At 38.1% G+C, this 17,715-nt stretch overlaps 1 protein-coding gene across 1 annotated transcript in view; it reads right to left on the reverse strand.

The window, feature by feature from the left end:
* The window catches only part of TNFRSF11B (tumor necrosis factor receptor superfamily, member 11b), a 28,290-nt gene extending 10,794 nt beyond the window's left edge, over nucleotides 1-17,496 (reverse strand). Inside the window, exon 1 of the mRNA XM_011972989.1 lies at nucleotides 17,088-17,496. Coding sequence (XP_011828379.1) covers nucleotides 17,088-17,198 — 111 coding nt within the window. The 5' untranslated portion in view covers nucleotides 17,199-17,496. The remainder of the gene's footprint in view (nucleotides 1-17,087) is intronic.
* Between the last annotated feature and the right edge of the window lie 219 nt (nucleotides 17,497-17,715).

The raw sequence follows: 17,715 nt of genomic DNA on the forward strand, positions 1-17,715 counted from the left end.
TTCAGGGAGCAGGCAGGGTTCAGAAGTTTCCATACATACTGGCAGGAAGAGGCCTGTGCAGTAGGGGAAAGAGGATTTCATGGACAAGGGTGCCACTCGGAAGGACAGTTTCAACTGGGTATTCTATCTTGTATTTTAGATCCCCAAAGGTCTTCCAGGGAGCACTGAAGTAGTTCTTCACACTAATTACAGGAATCACACGCTCAGAAGAAACTGTGTTATTTGTGTGTAGGGGGTGGTTTGTTTGTTTTTGGTACAGGGATCAACACTGACTATTTTCAGACTTTGGGGAGGTGGTAAACCAAACAATAATTTTTTCCAAACTCTCTTTGCAGAATTCAGGAAATCTCACAGGAACCCCCTGACCTGGAAAAAGCATGCCAAGCTAGGGAAACAGCACACCCTTTTGAATTAGGGGTGGCAAAGATAAAGAATGGCCCTTTTCATAAGCATTTGAACATTTTAACTAAAGTAACTTCATTCACTTCTTAGGGAAACATGGCAAGTGTTTGGGCTGATTTGACCTAATATGAGTTGATAAACCAGATGAGAAGAATGAAACATCTCATCCAGAGTCATTGACCTCTTCACAGAGACAATTTTCAAAGAGAGGGAGTGCTGTAATGTAAGGAACTCCCAACCAACAATAAGCAAAATTCAGTGCAAGCTCAGAGGTGCTTCAGTGGTCTTTTCCGGACACTCCCTTGACCTGAGAGTTTCTAGTGAAAGCATCTTCTTGAATTTTCCTGGGGCTTTTAATTGTCTCAGGTGGAGTGGGTTGACACTAGGTTAAAGAAATGGACCAGCAGTGAGTGGCAGCTCTGGTTTGTTCTGAATCTTTCAGAAATAGATGGAACTTATTTCTTCATTCAATACACATTTATTGAGCATTCACTATGTACCAGGCATCATGGAGGGAACTTAGCATGTGGCAAGAATAAAACACAAATGGCCCTTGCCTTCAAGTGCACAGTTGAGTGAGCATGCAGACAATAATAAGAAATAACTACGGCAAATAATTACAAATAATGATCAAAGTAATGCAAGAAAGCAAGATGACATGTCTGACTTTCTTGCTGGTTTGTCATTTGAATATATACTGGGACATCTTTCAGGGCTCCTATGATATAATTAATCCTATAATATATCGGAGAATTATATATGATATATAATTCAGGGCTCCTATTGTATAAGCAATTCTCAATATTATAAAATGAGATTTCCTGATTCAACTTGCAAAAACATGTGCAAGTAATGAGAAATACTATTTTCTCTTGCTGTTCACATTCAGTTTCCTGGAAAGCCACTTTTGAGAGTTGTGTTTGCTTTCAAGAGGCCTGGCATAGAGATCCGGAGGGATTCCTTTGTCTTGAGTGCCACTGCTAAGTGAGTCACATCCTGGTAGGTAGGAGTCCTAAAGGTTTTCCCCAGCAGAACTTCTCACTGGTTTCCCTTTCACATTTCAACATGGTTCGGGTGTGCCCATTTGTTCATCAACACACGGACTCTCCTCCCTTGCCAAAAAATGAGAACAGGATGGGAAAACTCTACAGATGGTGCTTGTGATCTTCATTAGAAAAAGCCATATAAATACAGATATGACCAAGAACACTGATGCAATTTATATTTTTCTAGGTATTTGGACATGATATTGTTGGTTTCCAAAAACCATACTTCAGAAATGTGTTGCTCTTTCTTAAAGATACAGGGAGGTTGAGGTGAAGGGAACCCACAGAGAAAATGAAAAAATAAGGTCAACTTAAGAATTAGAGAGTATGTTAATGAAGGTAATGTCTCCAAGGCTATCACGTGGAATAATCATACACAGTTTTAAAACTCGGAAAGCCTTGAGAAATTACAAACTTGTTTTCAGCAAGGTCAATTGGTCCTCTGTGTTTTAGTTGAAGATTTTTCCACTTTGGTAAAAAGACAGGCTCTGTGTGGCCAAAATTGGATGTTTAGGTCTCAATCTTTGGTTAGCCCCAATTCCCACACAGAATTTCTGGACTCAGTTACTGGACAGAGGATGGGCAAGATTAATAGAGCTCTTCATCTCAGTCCTTTCTCTCGGTTTCTTCTGCTTATTTCCTGGAAAAGCAATGAAAAAGACGCCACAGGACAGATCACCTTAACATTGGATACAGCCCCTTTGCCACTTGATAATATTTAAAACCTAATAAGACCTTAAAATTCATTTCTGTGTAAAATGCAGACCCCTGATGACCATCTGCCCAAGCTGGGACACATGCATAGGAGTGTCTGCTGAAGCATGAGGTGCTGTCTATAGAAGAAGCTACTCCGAGATGGCGCCACTGCACTCCAGCCTGGCGACAGAGCGAGACTCTGTCTCAAAACAAAAACAAAACAAAACAAAAGGCTACTCTATTTTTTGTGTGTTTTATGCTTGACTTTTAAAAAAGAAAGGATTTTTTTTCTGTGTTCTTTCTTTCATCCTCCTCCCATTCCCTGGCTACCCATCCTTTGGTATAGACCACTTATGCTTGAAGAGAACCTGAAAGTCTTCTAATCTAGTGCTTCTCATCAGTCCAGAATTTCTTCCTGAAGCCTCCATTCCTTTTTTTTGAAAGGACAGTTAAGGTTCCATCTCAGCTAGATTTGTCCCTCTCCTTGCCTTCCATTTTTAATGTTGAGCAATGTTAAAGAATTTTCCATTTTAAGCTTAAGCATCTTTTCTCACATATCAAATGCTAGCAGATGATGGTAGTGGGTGAAGATGGTGGGTGAATTGAATTAGCTGTTCTCTAATGCCTTTTCTAGCTCTATCATTGTATTATCCTTTGGTTTCATAGTTTAATTACCCAGTAAACTTGGAAAAAAATGTGTTGCTCTAATCCCCTTCATACTTCTTGTTCCACCTTGTTTTATTTGTGAAACCCCTCTTCATAGCAGAACTCTTTGCCAATCTCCCCTTCTCAGATTCCCCCATGCCTTCCATTCCCCCTGTAAAATCACCAGATTTCCCAGCTTATCAGTTATGCCTTTCCTCCAGCAAGCCAGCTCATGTTTGATCTTACCAGTGGAGCTGTATGCTTAACAAAAGTCAATTCTGAATCTGTTTATGCTAGTTGTAACTATAATTAGGAAATTCAATTAAATATTATGTAAACCAACAAACATGAGTGTGAAAAACATTTTTCTATGAAAAGTAAATGGAATGCTTTGGAATGACTTGAGAAAAATGAAGCCTTTCCCTTACCCTCAAAATAAAACACACAAAAAACAACCTACTGCAGAATTTGGAATAGGTGAGATAACTGTTAAGACAGGGAAAACACCTAGAAGAATCATTTAATCAATTAGTTTCATAAATCGCTTTAAGTTCCAAAGCTGAATGAATGGGTAATACTTACAGAAGGGGGTTTTGTAAGAAAGGCAGCATGAGACTTAGCAAACACCGTCTCTAAGAAGGAGGTTAGTTTTATCTCAAAATACAGAGGAATGAATGTTTATTTAAATGTTTTAAGTCAAAATAAAATATTTAAGATATATGTATATAATTTTTATTAAATGCTCTGATTTTGCAATTAATCATATTTAAGAAGTAGGAAAGTATCATAATGGTATATGCAAGAAGAAAAAAATAAGTATTTTGAACTTGGAATTTTATTTTGTCTATATCAATTTTATTTTATTTTTATTGAGATGGAGTCTCGCCCAGACTGGTCTTGAACTCCTGGGCTCCAGCAATCTGCCTGCTTCAGCCTTCCAAAGTGCTGTGATTATAGGTGTGAGCCACCATGCCTGGCCTGTTTTGTCCGTTTCATTCAAGCATACATGTATTAAAGCAACTCTGTGTCAGACAGTGGAAGAATAAACAATGTATGTAATATTTTGGTTTGTACCTACTTAGAATGTTTAATCATTGTTGTTATCATTAAGTCTTCAACTATAAAAATGAGTCATGGTAATTAACTTGCTTCACATCATAGTAATTAGTGCAGGCAGAATTCAAACTTCGAGCATGTGTCATATAAAATGAATTTTTTGGTCAAATCCTTTAACATTTACCAAATGCTTTCCCTTATACTATTCTCTTCATACATAGTCCAAAAGTAAGCCCTAAAGTGCTTAGTTTTCATTCAGTCTCAAGGGCATAGAGTTAGAAGATCACCAATGTTAGGACATCAATCACAACCTTCCTGAAGTCCAGGTAAACTGACCTTGACTTTTCTTTGTGCTAAGACTAGCTCTTGTCCAAAGCTACTGAGTTGAAAATTTCTCAGATCACAATTGATTTGACTAGAGAATTCTACTGGTGTATGCGTCTTCCTAAAAAAACAAAAGAATACACTTGGTCCAGCAAGTTTATTTTTGTATTATGCAATGTAGCCAATCCCATACTACTGGGCTTGCTCTCTGTATGCAGAACCATGAGTGACACAGTGGGTTTCCATTTAGGGAAATTCATTAAAAGAAGCCCACACAAACTCTGAAATAACCAGTTGGTTTGGGAGTTCCTTTTGTGATCCCTCGTCATGATCTTTGCCACAAAGAACTATTTGAGGACTACCCAGAGTTAGCTAAACTTCTGGTCAGTTTGAAAACCATGTCAGTTTACAGTTCATCTTAGCCAAGAAAGGAAACATCCAGGATATATACTATTTACTTAAGATCTCTTATAGTATAAGTCATGAAAATTATCAAAAACCATCTTCCTGTGAATGTCAGTTTATTTGATTTTTTATAGTCTTATATTACACCTCCTCTCCCCTTTTCCTCCATTCCTCAAATAATTCATTTATTCATTCAACAAGCACTCATTGAAACAATTGCTATATTCTGAGAATATGGCTAAGTGGAGTTGAATAAGTTAATGTTAGCATGCATCCAAAAGCCCATTCTGATGTAAAATACAAATCACTGCGAAACAATTGGAGGAATAAAAGGGGAGAAAGAAGAGCAAGAAAAGACTCAATAGAGAAAGAGGTTGGAAACTGTAAGGGGTACTGGTAATGGAGAAGGAGAGGAAGGAATAGGTATGACATGTTGCCTGGTCACATTGGGAGGGGGTGGTGCTAAGAAGCAATTGAAGAGCATATCCATGAATTCTAGCCAGTAGATATGTGGTGTTGCCATTAATTACTGGCAGCAGGAAGAGCCAACAATTGTGGAGAAAGAGAATGAATTTGATTTGGAACATCTTATCTGCCTTCTATAGGAGACTCAAGTGATGATGTCTGGTAGACAATTAGAAGTATGTATTGGGAACTCAGGACAGAAAAGCAGCTGAAGACATAGCTTTCATGGTTATGAGCACATAAATTACTCTAGAAGCAGAGAGACTGGAGTGACATTACCCAAGGAAATTGTGTACAAGCCAAAAAGGACAAAAGTGTTAACCCTTGAGACTTACAAGCATTTGGTGAGGTAGGATGAAAAAGGGAAGGATTAAAAAAAAAGCACAGAGAATTTTAAAAAGGGTGCTAAATCTATATACACTATGGAATACTATGCAGCCATAAAAAAGGATGAGTTCATGTCCTTTGCAGGGACATGGATGAAGCTGGAAACCATCATTTTCAGCAAACTATCACAAGGACAGAAAACCAAACACCGCATGTTTTTACTCACAGGTGGGAATTAAACAATGAGATCACTTGGACACAGGGCGGGAAACATCACACACCAGGGCCTGTTGGGGGCTGGGGAGCTGGGGGAGGGATAGCATTAGGAGAAATACCTAATGTAAATGAGTTGATGGGTGCAGCAAATCAACATGGCACATGTATACCTATGTAAAAAACCTGCATGTTGTACACATGCACCCTAGATCTTAAAGTATTAAAGAAAAAAAGAAGGTGCTAAATGGATAAGTTCTGAAAAAGTGCACAGCTTGGCTATTTGATCAATCAATTAACAAAAGCACTTCCAGCTGGGAAACCTGCATTTAGAATCTGCATACCATAATTCCAAATTGAGCTCCACCAGTACTTAGTAACCATGATCTCACCTCTACAATAAAAATAAGCCTTATTTTTACCTACCTCAGTACAATTGTTATATTTCAAATCAACGAAGGGACACAAACTTGGTAAGAAATATGGGTCAGACTATCATGAGACATTATTACACATACTCATTACACAGGAGGTAGGAAGTAGAAGACATTTCAAATCAGACTCATTTCTGGAGACATTTTGAAGATTCTTATTCTATATGAAGTAATACACCTAAATTGTGCCACAAGTTCATTATCTACCCTGTTCTTGTCTCCAGAAAAAAAGCACCTTGGATTTGTTGATAAAATTAGTTTCAGTATCTTCCCAATTGGCATCATTTTCTTGGTGTAAAACAAATGATTCAAGGCAGTTCCATGACTGTTTAGAAAACTCAGCTAGAAAATAATTTGTCTCCGTATTTCTTAAATGCTTAGCATGGTGTCTTACAAATGGCAAGTATTCAATATATCTAACTTTTTTCAAATCAATAGACATATTGATTATCTACTATGTGTCATTAGGATCATTGGAATTCTATAGATGCCAATAAATATTCACCATGTAAAGGATACATTCGCAAGGACAAGCACAAAGCCTGCAATTTTCTCATCTGTAAAATGATAGTGATGACCGAAAGTGCCTAAAGGAAGAGATTTTTTTAAAGCATCTTTCATCTCACATGGTGTTTTGTATGTACTGTTCCATTTGTTCTTCACTTCCATTTTAAAGGTAAATGTGTGAAAAGAGCAGACAACTCATGGGAGAGGTTTATCTACTGCTGCCAGTTCCCCACCTGAGAGTCTACCACTGCTTAATAGTTTTCACAATAGCCAGTTGTTTGGCCAAGGATTATGTCTCTAGGTAAGGCAGGAAGGGCAAATGAATTAAATCTGTTCATCTATACAGACCTGATTTGCTTCCAACTGCTTTCGTAAGTGAACAGGGGAAAAGAAACACAAACAATTATGATTTATTAGATGAGTCACTGGGCCAGATTCCACACAATTTTGCTTCCCTTGAGGCTGAAGAACTGTCTTCAGGTAAAATTCAACTTTCAGTGTAATTTTTGTTCCCTTCAGAAGTCTCCTTTAGTTGTCTGAAGGCTTTTAAATTAATTAGCAATACCTTGTTTGTGTTTGGAATCAATCATAATTGTTAGGCTGAATTTGCTTATGATGTTTTTTGCTTCTTCAGGGGAATGTTATAGACAATATTTAACAGATTAACAAATGAAGGCAAACAAACAAAAAACAACAAAAAATCTGAGAAAAGAGAACTTGTAATGCAGGGATATGCTTAAAACTTTCCCAAGAAGATATACAGAAATCGCACATATTTTATCTCATAGATCTTAATATTTCTTCCTTTGGGCTTCTGTTAATCTTCAGATTTGAGAATTGGCATCAAGTTTGTAAAGCCAATTCAACAGCAGGGATGGCCGAATTTTTCATTGTAATTATCTCATTCAGGCCCACCTGACAAGCACAAGGGTAGCACCACTACCTCGGGGTCTTCCAGCTACAATCCCTGGCATTCTGGCTCAGAACTGGAAAAATATTTTTATATGTTGATATTTTTGAGCATCAATTTTTAAGTTCCATTTTATTTCTACAGTTGCTTTTCTTTGAAGATAATGCATTGCTCACATTACCTTATGAATCCCTTTTGGTTTTTAATGACCTATATTAAAGCCCAATCAATATATGACAATGGACAGTTGGTGAAAATTAGATATGAAAAGCCATGTGATGATGAAATAGAATAGAAACTAGAAGAAGAGATGGACTAAAACAGAATCCAAGCTAAACCTACAGATATTGACTGCATGTCTATGATGAGAAAAACATCATATTGGAAGTCCTGGGTGATACGGCAAATATTAATAACTTAGTATACTATATTATTGTGTAGTGGGCTCTATACTCAGCCCTTTCTTCACATGCTATTACCATCCATCCCCTGCAACAATCTCTAATGAGATATGATTATCCCCATTTTACATATAAAGAAACCGAATCTCAAAGAAGTTGAGTGACTTTTCAAAGGTGTCAGAACTAGCACACATTCAAGCTGGGATTTAAATCCTATCCTGTCTGAATCTAAGCCTTTAACAACTGACTTTTCCCTCTGGGAACTTGCAGTTATGAAGAAGACAGACATATAAATGACCAACTACAACACAAAATTCAATATGATTTACTATCTATCCATCTACCTACCTACCTACCTATTTGACCATTCATCCATCCATCCACCCATCCACCTATTCATCCATCCACCTATCTACTCATACTGGTGAATAAATGCTTCTCCCTTCTTCTCTTGTCCTAAAATACAGTACTTTACACAACCTCTCTGGAAGACAGTCCTATGAGATTGAGTAATCAGTTGCAATTTATACTGAGCAATAGCTTCTCAGTAATTTGCTCCCTTGTTCTCTTCCTTTTCTACATTACTCATCATATACTTTCTCCTGCTTCCGCAGGACTGCACTTTCTAAAAGGTACTCAAAGTTTTTGTTTTACGTTCTGTTACCTAGGGAATCTGGGCTTAGACTCATGTCCACTAAGGCTAGGGTGCTTAATTGCTACAGAAAAGAAATATGGTAAACACCTGAAGCCTGAAGAAGGAGCTGAAAAAAGGATGAGAAATATGCTAAAATCACTTCACCCAAGGATTTGACCCTCATGAACCCCATCCTGGGCATTCTTAACCCCTGTGGAAAACTCTGAGTTCAGGGTATCCACAGAGGGTTTCCTCTAATTAATGGGTATTTTTTACTGGACTCAGCTAATATATATACACTAGTATAGTGCAGAAAAATTTCTCAGCTGGGTAACATTAGGGAAAGTTACGTAACTTCTCTGAACCTCAATTTCCTTATCTTTGAGACAGAGATACTAATCTCTGCATCATAGGCTTTTTGTGAAAATTAAGTGAAATATGGTATATAAGGTCCAAATACAGTACCTATTCTAAAAATGATTAGCGTCTTTCTATTTTATGGCTTCCTCCTTTTGGCCTGGCTTAAATGGGTAGGAGTTGTAGATGAAGATAACTGAACTTCTACAAAGGGTCAACTGGAAGCAAGGAAAAACAGGATCCCTGTTTGCTTACTGTCACATAATAGGGTGTTTGATTTGGAGTGTATTGTTAAGTGTCTGTTGACCTTCCCACTTTGCAGCCCAGCTAACCCTTTATGTAATCTAAATTTTGAATTTTTGAATTTTCAGCAGCAGAAGACAAAAGAGATCCTTCTTCATGAATCCCTCTAACAATAGCTTTGATGAAGAAGGGGTTGGAGAATCTAAAACCACAGATTTAGTCTTTTGGGGTTTGTAAATGTTCTTTGCAGTTGCTTACCCTCAATGATCAGATACAACTGGGATTTGGCTACTGAATAAGTCAAGGATGGTTGGGTCTTATGTCAGGCCAATAAACAACTTCAAGCATCTCACTGGCTTAAAAACAACAAAAGTTTATTTCTCAGACATAGTAAAGTCCCTAGTTGGTCTACTGAAGACTCTTAACATTGTCTTCTGTCCAGGACCTAGGATGATATAGCAACCAACACCTGAAATATTGCTGATTTGCTGTCAAGGAGGAAAAGGGAAAAAACAAAAAACTTTGGGAGGGCTGTATACATCAACTACTAAGTGCTCTAATTTGGAAGTGACTTATATCATTTTAACTCATGAATTACTGGCCAGAACTATTCACGTTCTCCCCGACCCCATCCTTATCAGGAAACTAGGATATACAATCCCACCAAGCTTTTGGAAGGCAGAAGAACCGGGAACAACTGGCAAAGAGCACTAACAAGTACACCATCCTCATAAACATTGCTCATGCTTTCTATTGGCATTTATTTTAGCACAATCTAGTTGGGGGTTTTTTTTTGTTTTTTTTTTGTTTGTTTTTTACATTTTTACTGGATATTAAAAGAAGAGACAGGAAACAGAGCGTGGGTGCAGAGGTTTCTGTCCATCAGCCTGGTGTATTATTCAAGTGTAGTTGTTAATGGTCATGCCAACATACCCATTATCATGCTTATTCTGCCTGAAGGTTTGACATTTATTCCAAAGAATGGTGTGCAGTTGTCAAGTACTTCCTTGTGAATACAAATTCAAAGAAAATTCCACTCAATGCATCCAAGGAGACTGCAAGTGACCATAATTACATCTCTTCAGTAAGTCCTGAGGGGATGTCTTGAACCTGCTTTTAACTAAATGGGATATGAAAAATACTCACATTCATAACTTCTATGCATACTGGCTAAAGACAAGAAGAATGTGTCTCAGAATGAGAAGATATTTTTTGGCTTAAAAGAATAATTTGTGACTCTAAAATGTGTAAGTATTACTACCTAACAGTAGGTGACATTTCCAAAGCTGCTTCATCTTGTAGTCTCACTGATTTAAATAGGATTTCTTATACATGAACCAATGGGGCAGAATAAACTTTGACAAAGGCAACAAAATAGAATATTTTAAAACACTCCTATAATGTTTTTTATAGACAAGTCTGTTTGATATTTGCATGTTTTGAGCAGGAAATAATGCACAATCGTGTGTGTGTGTGTGTTCAGATGGCAAAATCTTTACATCAGACCTTCCACATATCACCTATTCTAACACCTCTATTTTAGCGATGCTGGAAGTAAGACCCAGAGAAGTGGTGTCACCCATTAGAGTTCAGAGACTAAATAGAACTGAGAACTTTGGAACCTGGCTTTCCAAATTTAATTGGAATATGAAAAATGCACACATTCATAACTTCTATGCATGTTGGCTAAAAGACAAGAAGAATGTGTCTCAGAATGAGAAACTCTTGCCTCTCACCACTGCCACTACAAAAGTATTGTCACCATGACCCACAACTGAATTGTTAAATTACATTCTTTGGTGATGGTGGTGGTGGTGAAATTGATGCAAATTGATGGTCAGGAGAATTTTTTAAGGAATAGAGTGCTGATATTCATATTTCTAAGAATAAAAGAAATCATTTTTTGGAACAAGAAAGTAGTATTACATGGCAAGAGAACTGAGGTTTCTGGATCAAAGACCAGAGAAGAAAATTGGATTTACTAAAGGCAGCCACAAAGCTTAGATGAGTCACTGTCTTGTCTTGAATCTAAATTCATCTTGACACCTATTTTCCTATTTTATTGGTGATTATTGAAGAGGCTGTTATAGAAAAGGTCCAGTCTGAATTGGAGTACAAATCTTAAAGCTATGCATTTTATTTTTAAAGAAAATGGCTTCAAGGAAATTAAATATTTTAATAGGTATTAAGACTATAAATCTAGAGAGGTGAATTTTTTTAAAAATCACAACAATAAAGTGGTAAATCAAAGTCATTATCAGTACATTACCTTTTTTGGAAGAGCTTTAGGAATTACATTTCATTTCCTCTTGCATCCTCTATCCAGTTATGGTCTGGCTGACTCAGGTGCTTCTGAGAAATTGGGGTGAAAAACTACTCAAGCACCTCGGAAATTATGTCAACTTGTAGCTGGAAAGAACCATTTTAGTGGGTCTAGAGACTGTTCTAGCCTCGGATCATTCATTTAGAGAGGCCAGGTAAATGTGAGAGAGAGTGGGTACCACTCAGTTTCTTACCTAATGTGTTGTAACACTATTCTTATCCCTTACAACTGTCTAAAATGATTCTTTTTTTAGACTTTCTATGCTAGTTACCCCAAAATATTCTGTGGTAGTGAGTTCCAAAAACTAATTACATGTCACATAAAAACACCGTCCTTGTATCTATTTCAAGTTGGCCATACCTCACTCTTTCTTCTCCCGTAGATAGTTTACGGATGTTCCTAGGATTTCCGATTCACTAGTTCCTGCTATTGTGGGTTGCTAAGTTTTATTTTGATTCTTGTTTTCTTTTCTAAACATGGCTGCTACTGCTGTTCATATTTGCATTTTGTTTACCAGGCTATCGATATCAGAATTGTGCTCTGGGGGCAGCTTCACACTCTTCTGTCTTGGCATGTGAAGTCATCCTTCTCTAGGGCTCCAAAAGTCTTCTCTAGGCTGATGAGACACATTTTTTTTAAATCTCCAGCCCAGCCTTCTCCTGCACTCTGAAATATTTTATGTCTAAATGCCTACTTGACATCTCTACTGAGACATGTTAGAAACATATAAAATTTATCAAACCAAAAATGAACAGTTGATGTCCAAACCCACCATCATTTGTTCTCCACTCAGTAGCTGTGTATACTTGTATTCTCTATTCAGGAGATAGCACACAGTCCCAGCTGGATGGGAAGGCCAGAAAGCCAGTCCTGCCAGGCTTAGATTGCACTCCAAATATCAATATATGAATCTGGTTCATTTTTGTTACTTAAGAATGGGCTTTCGTGAAGGTATTGATATGAACCTTTACAGTAGGAATGTACAAATGTATTTAAAATATTGGTCAGGTGGGTAGGATGTTATGTGTATATTTTCAAAGAGATCAAAGTTAACATTAGAAGTGAACTATCTGGCAGTAAGCTAAATTCTGTTAGAACATCCATGGAACTTGCTAGTAGATTATCCAACACCCCAGCAGATCTCTTTATAGCTCCTTTGACTCAGGAAACACACCTTAGTGTCATGCACTATGGAGACCCTGGGGCTACAAATGAACAAGATGAAAATCTGTGCTTGCAAAGAGCTCATACTTTGCCACAGAGGTGGTGCTATCCCTTAGGAGAAGTTCTAGGAATCTGTGGGGGCATTTCTCTGGTCATAATGACTGTATGCTGCTGGACCATCCTGAACAATGAAGAATAATCCCACATCCCACACACGTTCATGTCCTATTGACCACTGATACAACTAATCTAAATTAAAAAACCTATTTATTAGTATCTGAGTCTAGACCAGAACTCCATTTTATATACACACGAAGTGTTTTTTGCATGATTGTTATCCATAATTTTTCAGGAATTTAACAAGATAAAATGTGATAGAAGATTATTAAAACTTGTTCTGTTTAAAACTCTAGCAACATTTGTTCACCATTTCAGAAAATCACAGTACCACAGCCAATGCTGACCATGTTTTTGAGTCACCAATATTACACATGTTCCCCAGTCTTTATTCCTAGTGATGTGTTCATGGCAATTTTACAAAAAGATGCACATCACTACTTCTTTATGTCTTCTAGTGAAGCCTATTTTATTATAAATTACTTTCCTTTTATTACTCTTTATAGTATAGTTATGCCAGTATATTGATTTTTAAAAATTATATGTGCAGGTAAAATATATGCACTCTGAATTTCATTTCAGGAGAGCAAGGAGGTTGTTACAAAGGATTTATTGTAAAAGTGCATGGAAGAAATCTGATATAATTGAGAACTACTGCCCTAGAGGGTAAACCACACAAATATCCTGATAATTTTGGCATCTCCGCTCCATTGTAGCAACAGAAGGAGCAGCTAGGCATCATCAGTCAAGGCTTTCATGCAAACATAAATTTTTGTAAGATTACTGTTTCCCTTCAAAATATTCCCCAGTCTTTTTTTTTTTTTTTTTTTTCTTTTTTGGCTGCAAAGGAGAAACTCAAACTAAAGGAAATGTTGTTGGTTAATGAGATGCTAGAGAAAATAATACTTTTCACAAAAAGCTTTCACATAAAGGGAACATGCCAGCAGGGGGCTGAGGGTTGCCAAGAGCAAAACCCAGCAGGCAAGTTAGTGGCTAGGAGAGCAAAAATACCTGAGTGTGTGTTTAGTTCCCTTTGATCAATACTGCCATAGCTGTCCTTCTAGAACTAACCAGATAAACCATCTGGTGCAGAACCCTTACTTCCCTGATCAATGGAATTTGACAGCTGTAGTTTCAGCTTAAGAAGTGAAATTTGAAACTAGATTGAAATGAGAAATTGTGCTGGAGGTTGCTAGGTGACCTAGGCCAGGAATGTTGCTATGGACAGGGATCAGGACTGTTTTGGATTGAGGGTTTGTCAGATTTTCCTAGAAACTACAGGGTATTCGTTCTCGTAAAACAAAACAAAAAAATACAAACAAACACAACAACAACAACAAAAAACTTAACCACTAGGGGGAGGGAGAGGAAACCAAAATAACAACTATAAAACAACAAAAAGCCCCCAAAGGCATTATCCTACAGGAAAACAGACCAGACATTTTTCCTGAGAAAAAAATAAATCTACTCCCTCCCTGCCCACTTCTCCATCCCAACTCCTAGTATCACAACATTAATTCAGAGCTTAGCTTTGAGAAGTTCAATGGATAATTCTGATACTAAATGATGGGAAGTTTCAGCCATCAGTTAAAACTGAAGCCTGAGTGAAGCAGAGAAGGCCTCTGCTTCAATGCATTAAGGAACATTCCAGGAAAACCCATGTTTGTGACATTAGTACTAATGACAACATCCCATTCCTACCTCCTCCTCTGCTTACCTACCAGCATATCCTTTGCTCTCAGAAAAAGAATCTAGAATTCTATTTTGCTACACAATCTTGCCTTCTCTCACTTCTTTGGTCCAGGACGCCTGATTTTAAATCTCCAACAATGACACGTCATACCCCTCCTCCGGGATGACAGTAGATGGCTATCTGTCCCTTCTCTGAGTATCATCAGCACTTCGTTTACATAATTCACTTGGCTCTAGATTGTCCTATAGTTAGTTATCTGTGAGCATCATGCTAGAAGCCAGTGTTGATATGAAGCAGAAACTTTACGTGGGTATCTTGGATATATGCATATCATTATTATCATTTTATAAAATACAAAACTAAAATTCAAGAAAGAAGTAACTTGGCCACAGTTATTTCTCAGGTAAGTGGTGGTACTGGTATTTGAATCTTGGTCCACATGATAACACTGCACTAGGAACTTCCCTTATAAGATGCTATAGGGCAGAATCTTTTATATTCCCAAGTCACCCATTAGTTTCTGTTTTGCAACTCTATATACACAATTACTTGCCCAATATCTGCTTTCTCCATTACACTATGGGTCCATGGTGACAGGAATAGTGTCCATCTTGCTTTTCACACTGTCCTGGTGCCTAGTGCTAGTGGAATGACCATTATAAAGAAGTAAATATCTGTGGTGCTTCTAGTTCCTACAATGGCACCTTGGTTTTACAAAAGGGCATCTGGACTCTATGTGTAAATATGAAGTGTCCATTTGCAATCATTTTCAAAATAAAGTAACTCTCAGAAGCTAAAGGGGAAGCAAAATTCTTCCTATATAAAGGATTTACTGTGTTCACAACACAAAGTCTTCTCTTCTGATAATGCTGTATCATCTAAAATTAGTATTATGTCTATCTTCCTGTACAGACCACATATAAAAATATTTTACTATCATTTATGGATACTTATAAGTAGAAACCTATATTATTTAGTGGAAATCCAGAAATTTAACTCATTGCTAGTATGTTTATTATTAATTAAATCTTTGAAACAATAAAAAGGGCTAGGAAGAATAAAAGTGTCCCCATATTAACAGCAGCGTTATTTATACTAATCCAAAACTAGGATGATTAAATCAATTGTGGTGTGTCCATACAATGGAACACTATACAGCAGCGAAAATGGACAAATTATTATATATCCTATAGTACAGATGAATCTCACAACAGAACTTTGAGTGAAGGAAGTCAAATGCAAAAAATTGAATAAATTCCATTTATAGAAAGTTCAAATACAAGCAAAATTCATCTATGGTGTTCCAATCAGAATACTGATTGTTCTGGCCGTGGACATAGTAGTGATGGGAGTTCCTGAGGGGCTGATAATATGTTTCTTAATCTGTGTGCTAGCTCACAAGTGCTCACTTAGAAAAACTGCATTAGGCACTTACGACTTGCACAATTCTCTATGTGTTATATTTTAATAAAGGTTCACTTTTTTAAAAGCTCTCCATAGTATCTATAGTGATGAAGTTATACATACACACACACACACACACACATACATACATATGTATTTTAACATACTTATGGGTAGATTCCTATCCAACTTACCTGTTCTTTAGTGTCTTTGCTATTTATTTACTTATTTATGTTTCTGTATCCTAGGAACTAAGTGGAAGACTACCTAGCCTTCTATTCATTATTTGTGGGTTGGAGGTTGAAATTCAAACATTTACTCAAACACATCCAAAACACATATGTGGCTTAAATATGGCTTTTCCTAGCCTTGCATAAATGTCTGATTCATATCTTAATGTACTCTACACTCTAGTGACATAAAGAAAATAAGTCATTGGTCGTAGAAAAACTTACATGCAAATCTTATTAACTTGATCAAAACCTAAGCTTAAAAAAAAAATCTATGTTACAGAGATTCCTTTCTTTTCCAAATAACATTTTAGAAACAATTTTTAGCCCTATTTAGGGAATTTCAATTATTTAGATATATTTTAGAACATAACATACGGCCAATATTTTCCACAGTATATTGAAGTTGAGAAGTGAAATAATTTTAACAATAAAATTTTATTAAAATATTAAATTGCACAGTTAAGTGTGTGTGTATGCGAAAGAGAGATCTTTTCTCCAAATTATTCCAAATATCCCATATTTGCATTAGAAAAATCTAATAATCTATCATGTCATATTCAATGTATCCAAATTATATTCTAATTATAATGGTTTTAAGAAGACCAACGTCTTCTTCCAACTTACTCTGAATCTAAGGGACCACTTCTTTGCCACTAATAATAAAAGTTCAAGTTCATTAAGCAAAGATAGTATGGACTACATGAGGGCGTTAATATTCCGAGATGAAGACAAAAGCTTAAAAACTAAAAAAACCTTCAAACGAAAAGTTCTCTCTCTTCTGTTCTCTTCTCTCTCTCTCTCTCTTGCTGTCTCTCTCTCTGTCTCTCTCTCTCTCACTCGCTGTCTGTCTCTGTCTCTCTCGCTGTCTGTCTTCCATAAAGTCAGCAGGAACTTTGCAGCGTAAAAAGACACCCTAGGGGAAGCATGGCATAACTTAAAAGCGGTTTCCTGCTCCAGCCTGACCCCAAGCCTCTCCTGGGAGGGAGCGAGTGGAGCCTTCTTCCTGCCGGTCCGCTGGGAGGTCGGGAGACCAGGTGGCAGCAGCCTCCCCAGGCGCCGGGCACCCGTCGGCTGGCCCAGGGACTTACCACGAGCGCGCAGCACAGCAACTTGTTCATTGTGGTCCCAGGAAACCTCAGGCGCTTGGAGGCGGCGGCTGGGCGAGCGCTCCGGTGCGTCTCTGCAGCCCGTGCGCTCATCACGTTATATATAGCGTCCCAGCAACAGGAAGTATCGCCTGCCTTTGATCAGTCATTTTTCTATCCTGGACCAAACTTTGCACCTTTCTTTTTTAGGAAGCTTGGGCGGGAGCCGTCGGGGGGTGTGCAGAAAACTCCAGGGTTAACGCTTTCAGGGCTGGGGAGGAAAGGATCCCCCAGGGAGGTGGGGCCTGAGGGGTGGGGCGCTGGTGTCTGGCCCCTGGGAGAGCAGGGGAAAAAAAAGCCACCAGGCTGAGGAACAAGGCGGCTGCTGTCTCTGCGGGGCTCTGAGGTTTCCCGGCCCCTTCCCGCCAGCGGCCAGCCTCCTGGCAGCCGGGACCAGCAGTGGGAGGGCTGGGCACACGCTGGGCAGCTGCCGTGCTTGTGTCTCCTCCACCCTGAGCGTCCGATTCAGCCAAGATCCGGACGCAGCTGGAGTGTGTCCCAGACCTTTGTCCCCTCGCTGGGCGAAAGCTGTGAATTTCCGCCGTTCCCGGCTGCCTGACCCCTTCACTTC

This window comes from Mandrillus leucophaeus, unplaced genomic scaffold, assembly GCF_000951045.1.
Source record: "Mandrillus leucophaeus isolate KB7577 unplaced genomic scaffold, Mleu.le_1.0 Scaffold133, whole genome shotgun sequence".
NCBI lineage: Eukaryota > Metazoa > Chordata > Mammalia > Primates > Cercopithecidae > Mandrillus > Mandrillus leucophaeus.